The sequence below is a fragment of the Gymnoscopelus microlampas genome (assembly GCF_963454915.1).
Source record: "Gymnoscopelus microlampas genome assembly, chromosome: 15".
Classification (NCBI taxonomy): domain Eukaryota; kingdom Metazoa; phylum Chordata; class Actinopteri; order Myctophiformes; family Myctophidae; genus Gymnoscopelus; species Gymnoscopelus microlampas.
The window spans coordinates 47,729,715-47,748,240 of NC_139952.1; the positions used below are offsets into that span (position 1 = coordinate 47,729,715).

Here is an 18,526-nt window from a genome sequence, read left to right on the forward strand (position 1 = left end):
AAATGAAACTGAAGCTGAAACGAAAATGCATTTTCTGTTTTATAAAGAGCTGGAGAGACAAGGAGACTCCTTTTACTGAACAAACACTCTATAGCAATGAGTACTATCAGAATATAGAGTTATTCAACACTTATTTTAACCAAAGAAAATCACTTACCCTACCTTTAAATACATTTAAAATACTTCCAAAGAAGTCCTTGCGGTCTTGTTTGCATTGAGGTCCTTAGTATTCAATTCATAGTGAAATGGTTTTCATTTAGGCTGTAAGTTATGTATTCATACACAGTAAAAGTCTTAGTGTTAATATAATTCAAATGAGTGTACAAATGGAACCAAATGGACCCGTCATGTGTACAGAACACTTTTCAGAGTTAAATCAACAATGAGGATTTTACAATATAGTCTGCAGAAAAGAGAACAAAACAACTGCTAATGTTGAAAATGCAAAGTCAGACTTTCGGGGAGAAAGGATACAATTACTGGGGGCGAGAGAAAAAAAGTAACTAAAGTAATAAGTAACTACTTACTTTTGGCAGGGAGTAATAAGTAAAGTAACTACATTACTTTTTAAACAAGTAATATGTAATAAGTAACATATTACTATGTTTTAGTAACTTTTCCAACACTGCTCACAATACATTGCATCATGACCAGGGTTTCCACAAGGCACTTTTTAGGCCGGCCACCTTGACCTACAGGATTATATTTTACCGGCTAAAGAATGAAGTGGGCTTTTAATATCTATCTATCATGCAGAGGTGTCACTTTCAAAAAAATAACTGAATAAAGTGGGCGTTATGAACAGCTTGCGTGACTACGTCACACAGTATAAACACATTAATATATGTTTTGGGCCCTACATCTCATTCAACCTTAATATGCAAAACCTAAAGCTTTTGTTTTGTTTTGTTAATGTTAATTATGTCATCATGAATGATGGTACAAGGAAGGTTTATTACTTGCCTGCAATGTATGTGTGTCACCAACTTTCACCACTTTATCCATTGCAGACAGACAGACATAAAATAGTCTAATAACAGCATTTTTCCAATCGGCCACAGTGGCCTGTGATCTTTATAATTAATGGCCAATTAAATATTACATTTAATTGGTAAATACCGGCTAACGGAAACCCTGATCATGACGTGTGGTGAGCTTTTAGATAGACTATTACAAATAAATACAAATTGCTGATCACAACTTGTCGCATTGTGACAGGTTGTGAGCCGATCTACAAGCTCACATCATGTTGCGAGCAGGTTGTGAGCCTTTGCATCGGCTATATTACAAGAAATAGCAGATCTACAAGCTTGCAAAGCCTCGCATTATGATGCGCTATGAGTTTCGGCTATATTTCAAAAACAGCCGATCTACAAGCTCACACCATGTTGCAATGTGACAGGTAGTGAGTTATTTCAAACATCAACAAGTAGAAGATCACGCTCATCCAAAGTCATTTAAAAAGCCAGATGCAGATCAGAACTCTGCACTGGAATAATTATGATCCATAAGTTAAATGGTTTATTACCATCATGAATGTGATGTTTAAAGCCTGCTGGATCTTCCTCAGACCTCAATATATCAAACATAACAAAGACAGCCGATCTACAAGCTCACAAGGATCACATTGTGACACGTTGTGAGCTTGTATAGTTTGGCTTTGTTTAAAACTCAAAAGTAGAAGATCTACAAACTCATGAGTTACATTGTGACAGGTTGTGAGCTTGTAGATCAGCTGTATTTCAAACATAAACTCACAATATGTTGTTTAACGTGTGATGAACTTTTATATGGACTTTTATGTTTTCTAAACAGTGGATCTACAAGCTCACAACTCGTCACATTGTGACAGGTTGTGAGCTTTCAGATTGGATTGTAGATTATCAATAATTGATATAAAAAATATATATATAAAAATAGCCGATCTACAAGCTCACCATGCGTCACATCATGATGTGTTGTGAGCTTTTAGATCGGCTATATTAGAAAATTAGGTAAAAATAGCCGATCTACAAGCTCAAAATGGGTTACATTGTGACGGGTTCCGAATTTGTATGCCGGCTATATTTGAAAAATACCACAAGCACACAACGTGTCTCATTATAACGCGTTGTGAGCTTGAAGATGATTTATAGTTAAAAAATAGCTAATCTACAAGCTCACAACACCTCATATTTTGTACTTTTTAATTAATGAATTAATTAAATTGCCGATATGCAATCGTTGTGAGCTTGTAGATAGGCTATTTTTCTAATATAAAACTACCCGATGTATCAAATTACAACGACTTGCATTGTGACAGATTGTGAGCTTGCAGATTGGTTTGTGGTAAAATAAAATAAATAGCCGATCTACAAGCTCACAATGCCTTGCATCATGACAGGCTGTGAGCTTGTAGATTGGCTATATTTCAAAAACAGCGGATCTACAAGCTCATATGTTGCATTGTGACAAGTTTTGAGCTTGTAGATCGGCTTGTAGATGTAAATACTGCAGTACAGAAAAACATTTAAAAAATGGAATGTACATAATAAATAGGAGATCTACAAGCTCACAACGCCTTGCATCGTGACACGTTGTGAGCTTGTAAATCAGCTTGTAATTCCTCCATATTTCAAAAATAACTAAAATAGCCGATCTACAAGTTACCAACGCTTCACACCATGGTGTGAGGTGTTGCTAACTTATAGATGCTGAATGTTTTCTATGTAACACAGTGGTTTCCAAACTGGGACCCAGGGTCCCGACATTATTGTGGGGGGTCCCCAGATGATTATCTTAATGTGTAACATTGTTTTCTCACTCAACAGTAAACAAACCAACATACAGTATAAGTGTATACAGGGTTTCTGCACATTTATTATGTTACAAAATAGCCGATCTATAAGTGGTAGATCTGCTATAAATATACTATAAAATATATCTACAAGCTCACAACGCCTTGTAGATCGGCTATTTTCACAATATTTATATGTGGAACCGAGTCAAACTAAATGTAATGCCTCAACTCCTACAACTACCCCACCCTGACAAGTGCTTGCCAGAGTGGGGGGTCCCCAGTTCAAATATGATTATTTTGGGGGGTCCCCAGTTCAAATATGATTGTTTTGGGGGGTCCCCAGTTCAAGTATGATTCTTTTGGGGGTCCTCAGTTCAGATCTGATTATTTTGGGGGGTCCCCAGTTCAAGTATGATTATTTTGAGGGGTCCCCAGTTCAAATATGATTATTTTGAGGGGTCCCCAGTTCAAGTATGATTATTTTGAGGGGTCCCCAGTTCAAATATGATTATTTTGGGGGGTCCCCAGTTCAAATATGATTATTTTGGGGGGTCCCCAGTTCAAATATGATTATTTTGGGGGGTCGCAGCCTTAAAAGTTTAGGAACATTTGATGTAACAGATGTGTGTATTTTCAGTGGTGTAAAGTAACTAAGTACATTTACTCAAGAACTGTACTTAAATAACATTTTGAGATATTTTTACTTTGCTGGAGTATTTCCTATTTTCAGTACTTTTATTTCTACTCCACTACATTTCAAAGGCATATTGTACTTTTACTCCACTACAATTATTTGAAAACTTTAGTTACTAGTTACTTGGAGGATTTTGATTATTCTTACAAAACATACATTAACTACATTAACAGCCCTATATACATTTCGGCCGTTTGAAAATAGTCGATCTATAAGCTCACACTGCGTCTCCCTGCAATAAGCTCACAATGCGTTTCCATTGTGAGCTTGTAGATCTGCTATTTTCAAAAGATTTTTATACAATTTATACATTTGAAAACTTGTGAAATGGGACATTCTGCATAATGAGTACTTTGTTACTTTAAGTATATTTTAATACCGATACTTTTGTACTTTTACACAAGTACATTTTGAATTCCGGACTTTTACTTGTAACAGAGTATTTATACATTTTAGTATTGATACTTTTACTTAAGTAAAACATGTGAGTACTTTTCCACATTGATGTCATTTCACATAAACATAATGTAAACATTTTCTCACAGAAAGTCACTTCTCACCTGGAGGCTTTAACACTTCCGTGACTAAGCAATCAATGGGACCGATTTTGAGAATTGAAAGTGGCTTAACTTCTCTCAGGAAGCTCTGAGAAAGTTCCCCTTTCATGACTTTTCCTATATATATGTTTCAAACCATCTCCGTTTTTTTTTTTTTTTTTAAACTCATTATAAATATGAAATACATACCATGTATCCCATCCCAGCCGTTTTATTTCGGCTAAATTGATCGCTCTCCCCCTCTCTCCCCCTCCCTAGAGCACTTTACACCTCGAGACCCCCCACAGAGCGGCCCGTAGACAGCAGACTTGCTGCTGCGCAACTATTCTATGTTGCCATGTCTGCTTATTATAAGCGACTTTGGGCGTCTTTCTATTATTATTATTATTATAATGATATATATAATTACATTATAATGGTAATACTTTTCTACTCCACTACAACTCAGAGGCAAATCTTGCACTTTTACTCCACTACAATTATTTGAAAACTTTAGTTAGGCTACTAGTTACTTTGCAGATATAAATATATTTTCATACTTGTTTAGATTAGAGCTTCATGCATGTCCTTTTGTAGATACATTTTATTAGGTAAATATTTATATAGAAAGGTCTAACCAGGGATTGGGGTTGCAAATTTGCCTCGGATATAAACCCCATTTACAATGCAATGGTTTCATGCCTCACTGTTTTCTTAGGGTACAATGCATGCAGTAACATTTTCATAGACCTGACTGCTTATTTTTCTCGCAAAATTTGGCAACCCTTTCACTGCAGTGTACAGAGTGTTTGCTACTGGATCGCGCTGTTTTAAAATGCTGTGCCAACAGATGTGATCTACAAGCATATGGCTCGGCAGGCAGCGATTGTTTTATGTTTGTAGATCAGATATTTAGCGCAGGAATGAGCACATTTGTGGAACATATAGCGATGTGTTCACTTGTTACGCTGACAAGGAGATGAGAGGGACAGGAGAGGAGACGCTTTCTCATCAGCGTGAACAGCTGATAGAATGAGAGCTTTACGCTCAGACAATAATGTGAATATTATATAATATAATATTGGTTTGTCAAGAGATATCCATGTGTTTTGCACAATGGAGATCACGTAATCTAACCCTAACCCTAACCCTGGAGTCACGTAATTAGACAGTGGCTTCAGTGGTTCATATAGGCTCCATGTTTCACTGAAGAGTTTAATGTGTGACGCTACAGATCGCGCTGTTTTATACGCTTTTTTTTAAATAAATATTTTACATACAGAATCTGCAGTTACCATTACACGTTAGCCTAATTTTATAATGTTTGTGTCTGCCTACAACAACAACATTATGTGGGCTCACTGACTGCGCAGAGTGCAATTGAGATGTTAATGGCTATTTAGAAGACAATGGAACCCCCCACTGTGTGGGTGAGAAGGTGTCAGCTAGTCTGGAGCACAGAGGTGAGACAGTAACGAATAGGAGAGCTTGATTTCTTGTTCAAAATGACCGTTTTGCAGGCTGTGTGTTGGATAATGTAACCTCAGTCATGCCAGTGTTAAAGGAGAATTCCGTTCATTTTAAGTGTTATGTTTGATGTGCGTCAAATCACTTACCAACGTAGAAATGAAAATCGCGTGACTCCACAGATCCCCCTATCGACCCCCACCGTTGGCATGATAGTAGGATAGTGGATAGCCCAAATTCGCCTATTTTAACAAATGCAAAGTCTGTTTTTTTGCTTCTAGTACTCATTGTTGAGTCCCATGATAATGTAACAGGCGCTAAAACTCCGAGAAGCTAACGGCTAATAACAGAACGAGCTAATGCTGGGGCTGCTTATCTCTCTGCATGGCAGCCCCAGGTTGCCAGGTCGGGAGAGAAACCGGCAACCAGCATTAGCTCGTTCTGTTATTAGCCGTTAGCTTCTCGGAGTTTTAGCGCCTGTTACATTATCATGGGACTCAACAATGAGTACTAGAAGCAAAAAAACAGACTTTGCATTTGTTAAAATAGGCGAATTTGGGCTATCCACTATCCTACTATCATGCCAACGGTGGGGGTCGATAGGGGGATCTGTGGAGTCACGCGATTTTCATTTCTACGTTGGTAAGTGATTTGACGCACATCAAACATAACACTTAAAATGAACGGAATTCTCCTTTAAGACATTCTGACTCACATTTTACTGTGTTGTCGTCGGGCAGAAACCTTGTATCTCTGACACTTTGTGAGCTTGTAGATCGGCTATTTACACTATTTTAAAATGTTTTTAAAATGATATTAAGAATTATGAATTTTTTTGGACATACAAGGTTTCCACCCGATAGCGACGATACATTTTAATTATTTTGAGTGAAAACAACTTGATGTGTGTGTGTGTGTGTGTGTGTGTGTGTGTGTGTGTGTGTGTGTGTGTGTGTGTGTGTGTGTGTGTGTGTGTGTGTGTGTGTGTGTGTGTGTGTGTGTGTGTGTGTGTGTGCGTGCGTGCGTGCGTGCGTGTCAGTCAGTGAATGATGTATGTAATGTTTACAGTGTTGTTTTTCTCATCAGATTTCCATCCTCTCACACTGGACACAAACACAGTAAACAGACGCCTCTCTCTGTCTGAGAACAACAGAAAGGTGACATGGGGAGAGGATCAATCATATCCTGAACATCCTGACAGGTTTGATGAAGTGTATCAGGTTCTGTGTACAGAGGGTCTGACTGGACGCTGTTACTGGGAGGTAGAGTGGAGTGGAGTGGTTTCTATAGCAGTGACTTACAGAGGGATCAGCAGGAAAGGAGGTGGTGAGTGTCTGCTTGGAAACAATGACAAGTCCTGGAGTCTGGACTGTAAAGATGGTCGTCATGTTAACAGTTACACTGTCAAACACAATAGTAAGGCCACTGTCCTCCCTATCAGTCCCTCTGACTCCAACAGAGTATCAGTGTATCTGGACTGGCCTGCTGGGACTCTGTCCTTTTATAAAGGGTCCTCTGACTCACTGGCACACCTGTACACCTTCCAGAACACATTCTCTGAACCTCTCTATGCTGGGTTCTGGGGTACTGGCTCAGTGTGTTTGTGTGAGCAGAGATAGAGTCTCTATGTGAGGATGACATCAGGTCACCATGGTTACTCAACATGTTTGAGTGAGTGCAGGTTGTCATGGTTACCACTGCTGCCAGGATACTTTGAGACTAGCTGAGTCTGGCGTCATGGACTCATCATGACATCACGGTGACATCATCATGATGATGTCATAAGCAGCACAGTGACAGTCACACATTAAAGATCCTGTAGATTTTGACCTTTGAAATTTGACCCCTGACCCCATAATACAAGATTTGTGTTAAAAATGTTACAAATGATATAAAAAATCACACCCAGTGTGAAGTGGGCGGTGTGTGGTCATCACAACATGACTCACTTAAAAAAAAGGATAAATGACTTTTTTTTAAGTCCATACTGCTATTCATAGGGCTGCACATGTGTCATGTGTTTCGCTAGCCAATCACAGTACTGAATTTGCAAAGTCAGCCAATCACTTTACAGCTAGTGGTGATGACACTAGCTGTAATATGATTGGCTGACTTTGCAAAAGTATAGATTAGCATTGGCTGTGGAAGGGTTAGGGGTGTAGACTGCGTTGTAGACTATTGGCCAATCACGATGCAGGATTAGTCAGTGTCCAAAACTCACTTATAGGGAGCGGTTACACCGCCCCAAAAAACTAAAACATGTTTCCTAAAATAGAAGATTTACAAACTCACAACACATCACATTACGACACATTGTGAGCTTGTAGATCTGCTTTTTTCCAATACCAAAGTAATACATGGATAAAGTGGTTACACTGAGTTTGATGCTATTAATGTATATTTAATAATTTAGCTTAGGACCCCCTGAAATCCCCTCTCTCTCTAGATTAGATAGAAGTGAACAAACCTCCACTCCATACATTTATAAATATGTATCATAAAAACTGTCCATCAACACTGATGATGATGATGATGATGATGATGTAAAATCAGTGTCATATTGTGTCTCTTATGATACAAACTCATATTTTATGTAATATTTTATTTTTGATATTTTGACACAATATACAGAGGAAATCTGTATATTTGATCATGTAATTATGACAGTAATAATATTGTTTCTTGTATATATAAACCTTTATACTTTAACCACTTGAACCCCATATACTTTATTGACTGGGGTTCCCCAGGGCTCTGTAATTGGTCCCCTGCTTTTCCCCCCTCTACACCAGATCTCTTTGGTGTAAATAGCAGATCTACAAACTGTCTACTAGCTAAGATCTACATCACAAAGTTACACATTGTGAGCAGTGTTCATTTTGACAGCAAATTATAGTCATATTTTAGTCATTCTGAAATGTTTTTGTTTTAGTCGACTAAATATCATAAGATTTTAGTTGAATAAAATGTCTTTTTGAGGGCCATGATGGCGTCGTAATGCCTGATTTATACTTGGCTGGTGCCAAAAATAGCCGACCTACAAGCTCACAACAAGCCTGTGACGCGTTGTGAGCTTGTAGATCGGTTATTTTCAGAGTGCATGGACTTGCATGGACAATCACTCTGGATTCAAACATCTACTAAATGTGTTAATGAACTCAAATCAATCATTGTTTATTCATTGATTCATTATTACATCATTGTTTCCTCACTCATTCCATTATTGTGTTTTCATTGAATATGAATGTGATTATTCTCATTCTTCACATGTTGTTGTATGATCATGTTTAGAAGTATGAATAGTTTAATAAATGTATTCTTGACAGTCTGTCGTTGTTCCTGTGTATTGATATTCATAGTGTTGTCATGACAACATGGCCACAGCTCATTGGTCATGTATAATAACTACGTTGGATCCGTTGGAACAAAGGTTATTATTTTTCCAAACAAAGGGATTCTACCGTTGCGCCTCAGCCTTAAAGGGCCAGTCCGGTGCGTCACAAGTGTAGGATAATAATAGCAGAAGAGAAGAACGCTGGAGCAACACGGACAGTTTAGGCCTTTTATTTAATACGGTGCAGGTAACAAGTAGACTGACGTTTCCTCACAGTCATCATGACTCTGAGGAAGGTCGAGAGAGAGAACCTCCACTACATTTCATAGATTTCTACAACACTATCATTGTGTGTTGTGTTGCATTCATGTTAAAGTGCATTTTCAGACAGTTAACCTCTTAAATTCACCCAATTTTTATTTTTTACGGAAAATAGCAGATCTACAAGCTCACAACGCTGCGAGCCGTTGTGAGCTTGTAGATCTGCTATTTTTGGGCTAATGTTCCCCTCAGAATAGGGATGCTAGAGTTCAAGTGTCCAGAATCCATTACTTTTTAATGCTGTTTTTAGGTCAAATGTGTCACCACAATAAGCATGGCTCTGTGTTAAGGACTGTTGTATCTCCATTCTCCTTGAGGTGTTTGGTTTGATATGAAACTATTACTGTGTAAACATTTATCAACAAACTATACTACCAACAATGGTTAAACATTGTCCAAATTGTCAAATATTACAGGCAACCATTTTGAAAATATCTACATGCTCACAACGCCTCGCAACTGTAGATTGGCTATTTTCACTATGGAACCGAGTTAAACTAAATGTAATGCCTCAATTCCTACAATTCCAAGAGCTTATCAGGGTGGGGGGGTCCCCAGTTCAAATATGAGTATATTGGGGGGTCCCCTGTTCAAATATGAGTATTTTGGGGGGTCCCCAGTACAAAGATGATTATTTCGGGGGGTCTCCAGTACAAAGATGATTATTTTGGGGGGTCCCCAGTACAAATAGGATATATTTGGGGGATCTCACCCTGAACAGATTGAGAACCACTGCTATAATGGAGCGTCCATCAAGCTGTCTTTTAGCAACTGGAGATGTGAGTCTAGAACAGAGGGTGTGGCTTATTTTTTAGAAACATGTGACATTAATGTGACATAAAACACAAATGTCACATGTGTGTTTTATTATGCATGTTTCTTTGTGTGTCTTGGAATGAGCAGCTAGGAACTTACATTTTACAGGAAAAGACCCCTATCCCACATGTCGCCACAAGGGGGCAAATCAGGTGGTTTTAGGAGGTCATGTGACATCTTTCTTCTGGGCAGTCCCCGAAAGGACAACATCAGTTTGTCCCTGTTTGTTCAGGTAAATAAAGTATTAGAACATAAAACATGTTCAAAATCAGCTCTGTGATGTAAAACAAAGCTTGTCTTGAGGGTTTTACCAGAAATGTGGTGATTGTGTTTTAGTTTATTGTGTGTAGTTGAATCTAGAGGTCTAAGCAGTCAGCTTGATGGCAGCCATTACTGCTGCTCACACACACACACACACACACACACACACACACACACACACACACACACACACACACACACACACACACCTGTGTTTTGGTTTGTTTCACTTTTACAGTATTTGTGTTTCTGCCTTTAGTGTTTAAAGCTCCTGTTGTGTGTTTAATATGTTAGTCTACCTTTTGTGTTGATAAATGTTTATTTTTGGTGTTGATAAATGAGTTAATTCTCTCCAGTAGGGTCTTGTAAAGTGTCTTTCTAGTAAGTCAATACAGTATTAACTGTTGTCAGAGCAGAAGTATGGAATAATGTTAATTCATGTTTATGCATAAATATATTTTTGAAAAATCCCTGGCACAAAATGTTTTTCAGACGGGGGGTCCGCAGCCAAATACATGTAATTTTGGGGGTCCTTGTCACTCCATGGAGACGTGAATTCATGGATATTTATTAGTTTTTTTCTCATTTCTAAAACAATAATGTGATGACCGGCAGACCGGTTAGGCAGTGTTTCTGGTAGGAGACACAAAGGAGACTCTTTGTGTCTCCTACCGGAACCACTGGCAGTCATCAAATTATTGTTTTAGGAATGAGACTAATCCATAGAAAACAAGTCATTTTGGGGGTGAACTATCCCTTTAAGAGATGTAAATCACTGGACCATGGAAAGGAGGTGTCATTCACTGCAGCCGTTTCTCCTTTTTCTCCTTTTGAACATAATAGTGTTTTGTATTTGTTGATGACATGTATTATTGTGTTGTTTTATTATGCTATGTTGATGAATTGAATGCATAGGACCACAATGGAAACAAGACCCCAGGACTTTTTTTATGTTCTCCTTTTTATCCTTAATGACTAAAAGGACCACCTGCTGTGTTTACATTTATGACACTAATAAAGTATGAAATCAATCAATCAATCAATGAAGTCCATTGTGTTCCAGGTGAAGCTGGTGTCAGAGCTTCTACCTGAAGAACGTCCAGACCCAGGAGACCAGAACCCTGACCCACTTCCACTTCCTCAGCTGGCCCGCCCAGGGCATCCCCACCTCACCGTGACCCCCTGCTGGACTTCCTCAGGTATTGCAGCCTGCCTGGAGCATAATGATGACAGCACTGTCCTGAACACATTCCAGTCCTCCTGTAGGCTATGACAACAGTTAGCTAAAGCATTGCTTCTCAATGTGGGGTCCGGGGACCCCCAGGGGTCCTTGGGGGGGGGGGGGGGGGGGGGGGGGGGGTTCTAGGGGGTCCCCAGCTAAATAAGTTAACATAGCATCACAATTATTTTAACCACTTTATCCATATTGGATATTAAAAAATAGCAGATCTACAACCTCACAGCGCGTCACTTCGTGCCGCGCTGTGATCTTGTACATCTGCTATTTTTTAAATATGTTTTAATTCTATCGAAAATGTTTGGATGTTTTATTTTTACGTAAATCTTCTCTTCTGGGGGTCCCTGGCACAGAGCCTTTTCAGATGGGGGTCCCTGGCACAGAGCCTTTTCAGATGGGGGGTCCGTGGTCAAATACATATACATTTGGGTGTCCTTGTCCTTGAAAAGGTTTGAGAACCACTGATCTATAAAACATGTTCACATACATGTCCATCCTAAAGCCATGTAAGTGAAGGTGTAGTGGTTGTGAACGAGGATCCTGACAGATTCACTAGAGCAGCTCTGACTCTGTTCTTCAGAGATTACAAAGTGAGTGACAGGTGGGTCACTGGTTATTGGGACAGAATGCTCTGCAAGATACTCTGTTTTTTACAATGTGCATGACTGCAAAAAACTATCGGCCGCACAACATGACTTTAACAGACCGTGCCCTTACCCAATAACACTGTTACTTCTTTCTTTCTTTCTTTCTTTCTTTCGTCCGTCCGTCCGTCCGTTCGTCTCTCAGCATATTTCATGTCATTATTAACAGACAGATTTGACACAACAATGAACACAAGCCATTGCCTGTCGGCATCCACCTTGTATGCACACACACACTCAATTGGCATCACCTCTAGGGTTTAAGACAGTGGTTTTCAACAACCAGTGGTCTGGGGACCACCAGTGGTCCTTGAGGGAGTATCAGGGGGTCCCCAGCAAACTTAGTTAATAGCGCCACGATCATTTTTTAACCACTTAGCTTTGGCTATTCAAAAATATTAGATATACAAGCTTGTAGATCTGCTATTTTTTGAAAAACCTTGAAAAAGTGTGCATATCTTTGAATATTTATATTTTTTAAAGCGAAAATTAACTGATATCTTTGCTTCTGGGGGTCCCTGGCACAACACATTTTCAAATGGGGGTCCACGGCCAAATTTATATCAATTTAGGGGTCCTTGGCATGAAAAAGGTTGAAAACCACTGGTTTAAGAGGTTAAAAGCTGCTCTATGATATGTGAAGAGCACACTGAGGAGTTGTTGTGGCTCCTCCCTGTATTATCTAACATTAGATTAAATTCCACTTCATTGATCCTATAGGCAGGATCTTAAGAGTTACAAGATCATATGAAAAGTGCAAACGGTGCATTTAAAAAAAAAACTACAAGCTTGCAGGATAGAAGCATCTATTAAGTTAAAACAAAAAACATCACTTTTTTAGTGTGAAGGTGAAGCAGTCTAGTCATCAGTCTCTGGACCCAGAGCTTTTCTTATGTGATTCCCATGTCTTTCCTTGTTTATTTGCTGGAGAACTTCTGTCGTCTGGTCCAAGTTCCTCTCTTGACTTGCAGGCGTTGTTTTAAAGGTCTTAAAAAGTCCTGAAATTGTAACTTTACAAAAATGTGCAGATACCCTGCATACACCTTTACTGTACGTTGGTTTGTTTACCGTTGAGTGAGAAAACAATGTTGAGCTAATCATGTGGGGACCCCCCCCCCCAAAAAAAATAAAATAAATTGGGACCCCCAGTTTGGGAACCATTGTCTTAAGCCACCGAGCCACTGAGTTTGGACGCACAACGTCATCTTGTTCTCTGGGTTATTAGATTTGTGCAGAACTGGGATTGGAACTCATAAAGCGTTTTAATGTGAACATTTATAATATTGAGACACTTAACCCATTAAGACCAGGAACGCATCTGTGTGTCATTTTCACATTTCTTTGGCTATTCAAAAAAATTGCAGATATACAAGCTCATAGCGCGGCACCGAGTGCCGCGCTATGAGCTTGTAGATCTGCTATTTTTTTCTTATATATTTTCTTTTTTACTTTTTTTGTGAACATTTTTTAATAAAACACTGGTGCAGATTCTGCAACGGCTTTGTCTTTCTCATTCATCTCTCTACCGCTGTGTGTGTGTGTGTGTGTGTGTGTGTGTGTGTGTGTGTGTATTGCGTAACAGCAGCACGTTTCCTGCCTCGCTCAAGGGGATGTCTGTGATTGGTTGGCTTCAGCCGTGGATCTCTAAGGAAAGCATGAGATGAGGTTTGTGGTTGGCTGGCCTCAGCTGTACATTTAGGGCAAGCGTATGTTTTCATTGGCTGAGCTTTACAGGCTGGGGAAATGTTATATCGTCAACATTGTTGCCTTTTGCGATATTCATATTCATATTGTGCTGTTCATACACAAACGGTCTGTGTGCGTGTGCATGTGTTCATGTGTGCAAATGAGTGTTTCAAACTTTATCATGTGAAGGACCCCTAAATTAATGTTTTATTAAATTAATGTTTATTTTGCAAAGGACTTCATATGAAAATATGTTTTTGCCATGCAGGGACCTCCATAAGAGATGTGCTGTTCAAATATAATATTGTATTTTATTTTTTATTACAGACAGACAAAGAAACAAACAAACTGGAAAACACTTGTTACACAACACCTGTGTGTGTGTGTGTGTGTGTGTGTGTGTGTGTGTGTGTGTGTGTGTGTGTGTGTGTGTGTGTGTGTGTGTGTGTGTGTGTGTGTGTGTGTGTGTGTGTGTGTGTGTGTGTGTGTGTGTGTGTGTGTGTGTGTGCGTGCGTGCGTGCGTGTCCGTGTGTGTGTGTGTGTGTGTGTGTCCATGTCACACACCATGTACGCTGTAACTGTAGACACTCCCGCTATGATAGAACTTTATGTATTAATACACCGTCAACCATTTTGACACAACATCACAGAGAACTGAACAGCATGGACTCCATTTTGATTTGTGACATCGCGTTAAACCCTAAAGATTAATATAGGGTAAGTGTAATTAATCAATATATACTATAACTAATGTCTCTAGTCTGGTGTTATATAGTTGATTGTTGGGTCTTTATACTATAACTTGGTCATAAAAGTTTAACATGCAAACAATGAAGTATTACTTATTACCTCTCTCTCTCTCTCTCTCTCTCTCTCTCTCTCTCTCTCGATCTCTCTCTCTCTCTCTCTCTCTCTCTCTCTCTCTCTCTCTCTCTCTCATATCAACACCAACATGTATCAGACAGATCCTGTTAAAGGCCAAATTAACAGTTTGTGGTTTCCTGGGCTGTAGGTGCGCTTGGGGCTGCTGCTTGTTGAAAATGTTTGGGTGGGGGTGCTGTAAATGTTCTCTTCCTCAGCAGGGTGATGGGTGATGGGTGCTGCCGCCACAGTGTGTTTCATCACCCTAACCCTCCAGACATGATTTATTTCACAGTTACTTATAATACTCAAGACCTTTGCCCCCCCGGTCTGCATCCTCTAAAGCCTGTGCTTTAACCCATTCAAACCGGGAAAGCATCTTTGTCATTTTAGGTTTTAGCTTTGATATATGAGTGTGTGTGTGTTACGACTTTTTAAATATATCAGATCTACAAGCTCATCAGCTTGTAGATCTGATATCTTTGAAAGATTATGAACATTTGTGCAAATCTTTGAATATGAAATATATTATTTTTTTAAAGCAAACATTTTTAACTCAAATCTTTGCGTCTGGGGGGTCCCTGGAACACGATATTTTGAGATGGGGGTCCGCAGTCAAATACATATCATTATGGGGTAATAATAATAATAATAATAATAATAATAATAATAATAAAGATAAGGAATAAGTTATGACAGTGAGTAACTCAGAGTCTCCACAGCAGTTTACTGTAAATCATGTGATGCGACCACAGAGGAAGTTGGTCCTTGTTGCTTTCAGTTCCTGTCTGCCTGCCTGCCTGTCTGTCTGCCTGTCTGTCTGTCTGTCTGTCTGTCTGTCTGCCTGTATGCCTGTCTGCCTGTATGCCTGTCTGCCTGTATGCCTGTCTGTCTGTCTGTCTGTCTGTCTGCCTGCCTGTCTGTCTGTCTGTCTGTCTGTCTGCCTGTCTGCCTGTCTGCCTGTCTGTCTGTCTGTCTGTCTGTCTGTCTGTCTGTCTGTCTGTCTGTCGGTCTGTTCCTAGTTCCAACCATCCCTCTGGCTTCTCTCTGTGATTTCAAGGAGCAAAAAAAAAGAAGACATTTTAATGATAATTATATTATATTTAATTATATATTTATCATAAATAAAAACTCAAAGTGTGGTCCAGGGACCCTCATGGTTCCTTTAGGGGGTTCCATATGGACCCTTACGGGTGTATAACTCTATGACTCTGAGTCACTTAATTATGCAAATGAGTATACATTGAGCTTCATGTACATAGTGGACACGGTGCATGACTCTGCTTTCAAGTATATCCCATTTATCACAGATGTTTCATTAAATATGACATGTTCCTATTTTGCACTTAAGTACTTAAGTACAGATGTGCCACTTCAAAACTTCACACGTTACTGTTCTTTCCCTGATAGTGCCCTGAAAATGCATTTTTTTCCTCCCTTTTCTGCCCTTAAAATGCACTGTTTTGCCCCTGAAAAGAAGTTGTCACTACACATCCCCGTTTTTCCCTTCAACAGACATCCATATACATGAGAACAAAAGAATGTGTGTTGAACAAGGTGTCAGACTCATTATGAGGCGAAAGGTGATTTGACCAGTTTCTCAAATTAATTAGCATCATAAAAGCAGTGATCATCAAAATAATTCAGCATTTTAAATGCCCTTCTTTGTCCCTCTTATTGCCCTGGGAATCCCCTGAAAATGTACTGTCTTGGCGATGGCAGGACATGTGAAGTTTTGAAGTGGCACATCTGTAATTAAGTACCAGGTATTATGACTGAACTTAAAACCTGGAGGCGTGGCCAATGTTGTATCACTATTTTGAGTGGCCAAACAGCATTGGCCACTCCTCGAGCTGTTAAGTTAAGTTAAGTCATAAGACCTGGTACTTGAAAGGCGCAAAATAGGACCCTCAATGTCCCAGTGTTGGAATCCTTTCAGTTGAAATGCAGCCACACAGTTTATACAGTTTAGCTTTAAACATGTTTGAACAGTGTTTAACGGTAGCCTATATGCTGCTGTCAGAGCTCTAGTGTTGTTGAACAGTGTTTCAGCTAACAAGCTAGTTGATGGTGTTCATACTATGACTCAGTCATAAAAGTTGAATTATACAAACAATGAAGTATCACTTCTTTGTGGGTTTTTTTAAAGATATTTTTGGGGTCTTTTTGGCCTTTATTTATAGACAGGAAACAGGGAGAGAGAGACATGCAGCAAAGATCGTCGGGAACGGGACTAGAACCCGCGATTCGCTGTCAGGCTAGGTGCCCGAACCGCTGCGCCAGCCGTCTGGGCCGAAGCATTGCTTCTTAATTATTCTTCTGCCTACACATACGTCATGACATAGTATGAGCGAATGGGGAATTCCCTTGTTTGACCCTTTGAAGGTGCATACAAAGGTGCTTATTGGTCAGAAATCCAGATGTGTGTCGCAAAGAATTACCCCTCCCTCGCCCCAGCCCCCCCATCACCCCCACCCTCCCCCCCCTCTCTCTCTCTCTCTCTCTCTCTCTCTCTCTCTCTCTCTCTCTCTCTCTCTCTCTCTCTCTCTCTCTCTCTCTCTCTCTCTCTCTCTCTCTCTCTCTCTAATGATATCAACACCTCATACGTAGCAGACAGAGCAGAACATACAGGGCTGAATTAACTGTTTGTGGAGCACAGGGCTGTCAGTGTGTTGGGGAAAAGGTTTTCTTCCTCAGTGGGACAGGAGTTGAAGACAGGCCTGAGAACACAGAGAGACTTGTATAAAGAATGTGAGTTAGATAAGGAATAAGTTATGACTCTGACATTAACACAGTGTGAGTCACTCAGAGTCTCCAAAGCAGTTTACATTAAACCATGTGACCACAGAGGAAGTTGGTTGTTTGCTGCTTTGTGTTCCTCTCTCTCTCTCTCTCTCTCTATGTCTCTCTCTCTCTATGTCTCTCTCTCGTGATGTTTAGTGATGTTATCTCTAAACCTAGCTCTAATATAAATAAGTATATGAAAATATTGCTATAGCCTCGCAATGGTTTTTAAAAAAAAGATTTTTGGTTTATTGAAAGCATGACTGTTAAGATCATTTTATTGTGTTCTGGCTTCTGACATTTGTTTTATTTATATATATATAGACAGACAGACATGAACAATGTTTCAACTTATTTCAGCAGCAGGTCAGGTAACAACATGTTGTGAAGATCAGATAAAACTAGTAGTGAAGTGAACACAATGCTGCATATGACAACATTTAACTTGGAAACCGGTTGTTACATAACACCACCCCTCCTCTGTGTGTGTGTGTGTGTGTGTGTGTGTGTGTGTGTGTGTGTGTGTGTGTGTGTGTGTGTGTGTGTGTGTGTGTGTGTGTGTGTGTGTGTGTGTGTGTGTGTGTGTGTGTGTGTGTGTGTGTGTGTGTGTGTGTGCGTGCGTGCGTGCGTGCGTGCGTGCGTGCGTGCGTGCGTGCGTGCGTGCGTGCCAGAGTCCACATGTGTGCTGCATATTTGAGAGCGAGAGGCAGGAGCAAGTTAGAGAGAGAGGAAGACTAGAGACAACTACAACACAATGTAAACACACTGATACAGTATGTTCATGAAACATCAATGTAAAGTACATGAATACACTGTAACAACATGTTTCCTCTCTCTCTCTCTGTCCTCACATAACCTCGCTTCACCAGGCTTTCTGTCCTCACAGGGTTAAATACTCAGTGACTCCTCCTCAGCTCTTTAGACACTCCTTACTGTATGATAGAACTTTATGTGTTTATTCACAGTCCACCATTTTAACACACAACACACTGTAGACACTCCTTACTGTATGATAGAACTTTATGTGTTTATTCACAGTCCACCATTTTAACAGACAACACACTGTAGACACTCCTTACTGTATGATAGAACTTTATGTGTTTATT

At 39.7% G+C, this 18,526-nt stretch overlaps 2 protein-coding genes across 2 annotated transcripts in view; both read left to right on the forward strand.

The window, feature by feature from the left end:
* LOC311062422 (stonustoxin subunit beta-like) overlaps nt 1-7,309 on the forward strand; it is a 55,485-nt gene extending 48,176 nt beyond the window's left edge. Inside the window, exon 2 of the mRNA XM_084081447.1 lies at nt 6,325-7,309. Within this exon, the coding sequence (XP_083937573.1) occupies nt 6,523-7,095 (573 nt within the window). The 5' untranslated portion in view covers nt 6,325-6,522 and the 3' untranslated portion in view covers nt 7,096-7,309. The remainder of the gene's footprint in view (nt 1-6,324) is intronic.
* LOC311062402 (uncharacterized protein) overlaps nt 1-18,526 on the forward strand; it is a 700,443-nt gene that overhangs the window by 78,928 nt on the left and 602,989 nt on the right. The gene's annotated exons all lie outside the window — the stretch shown is intronic.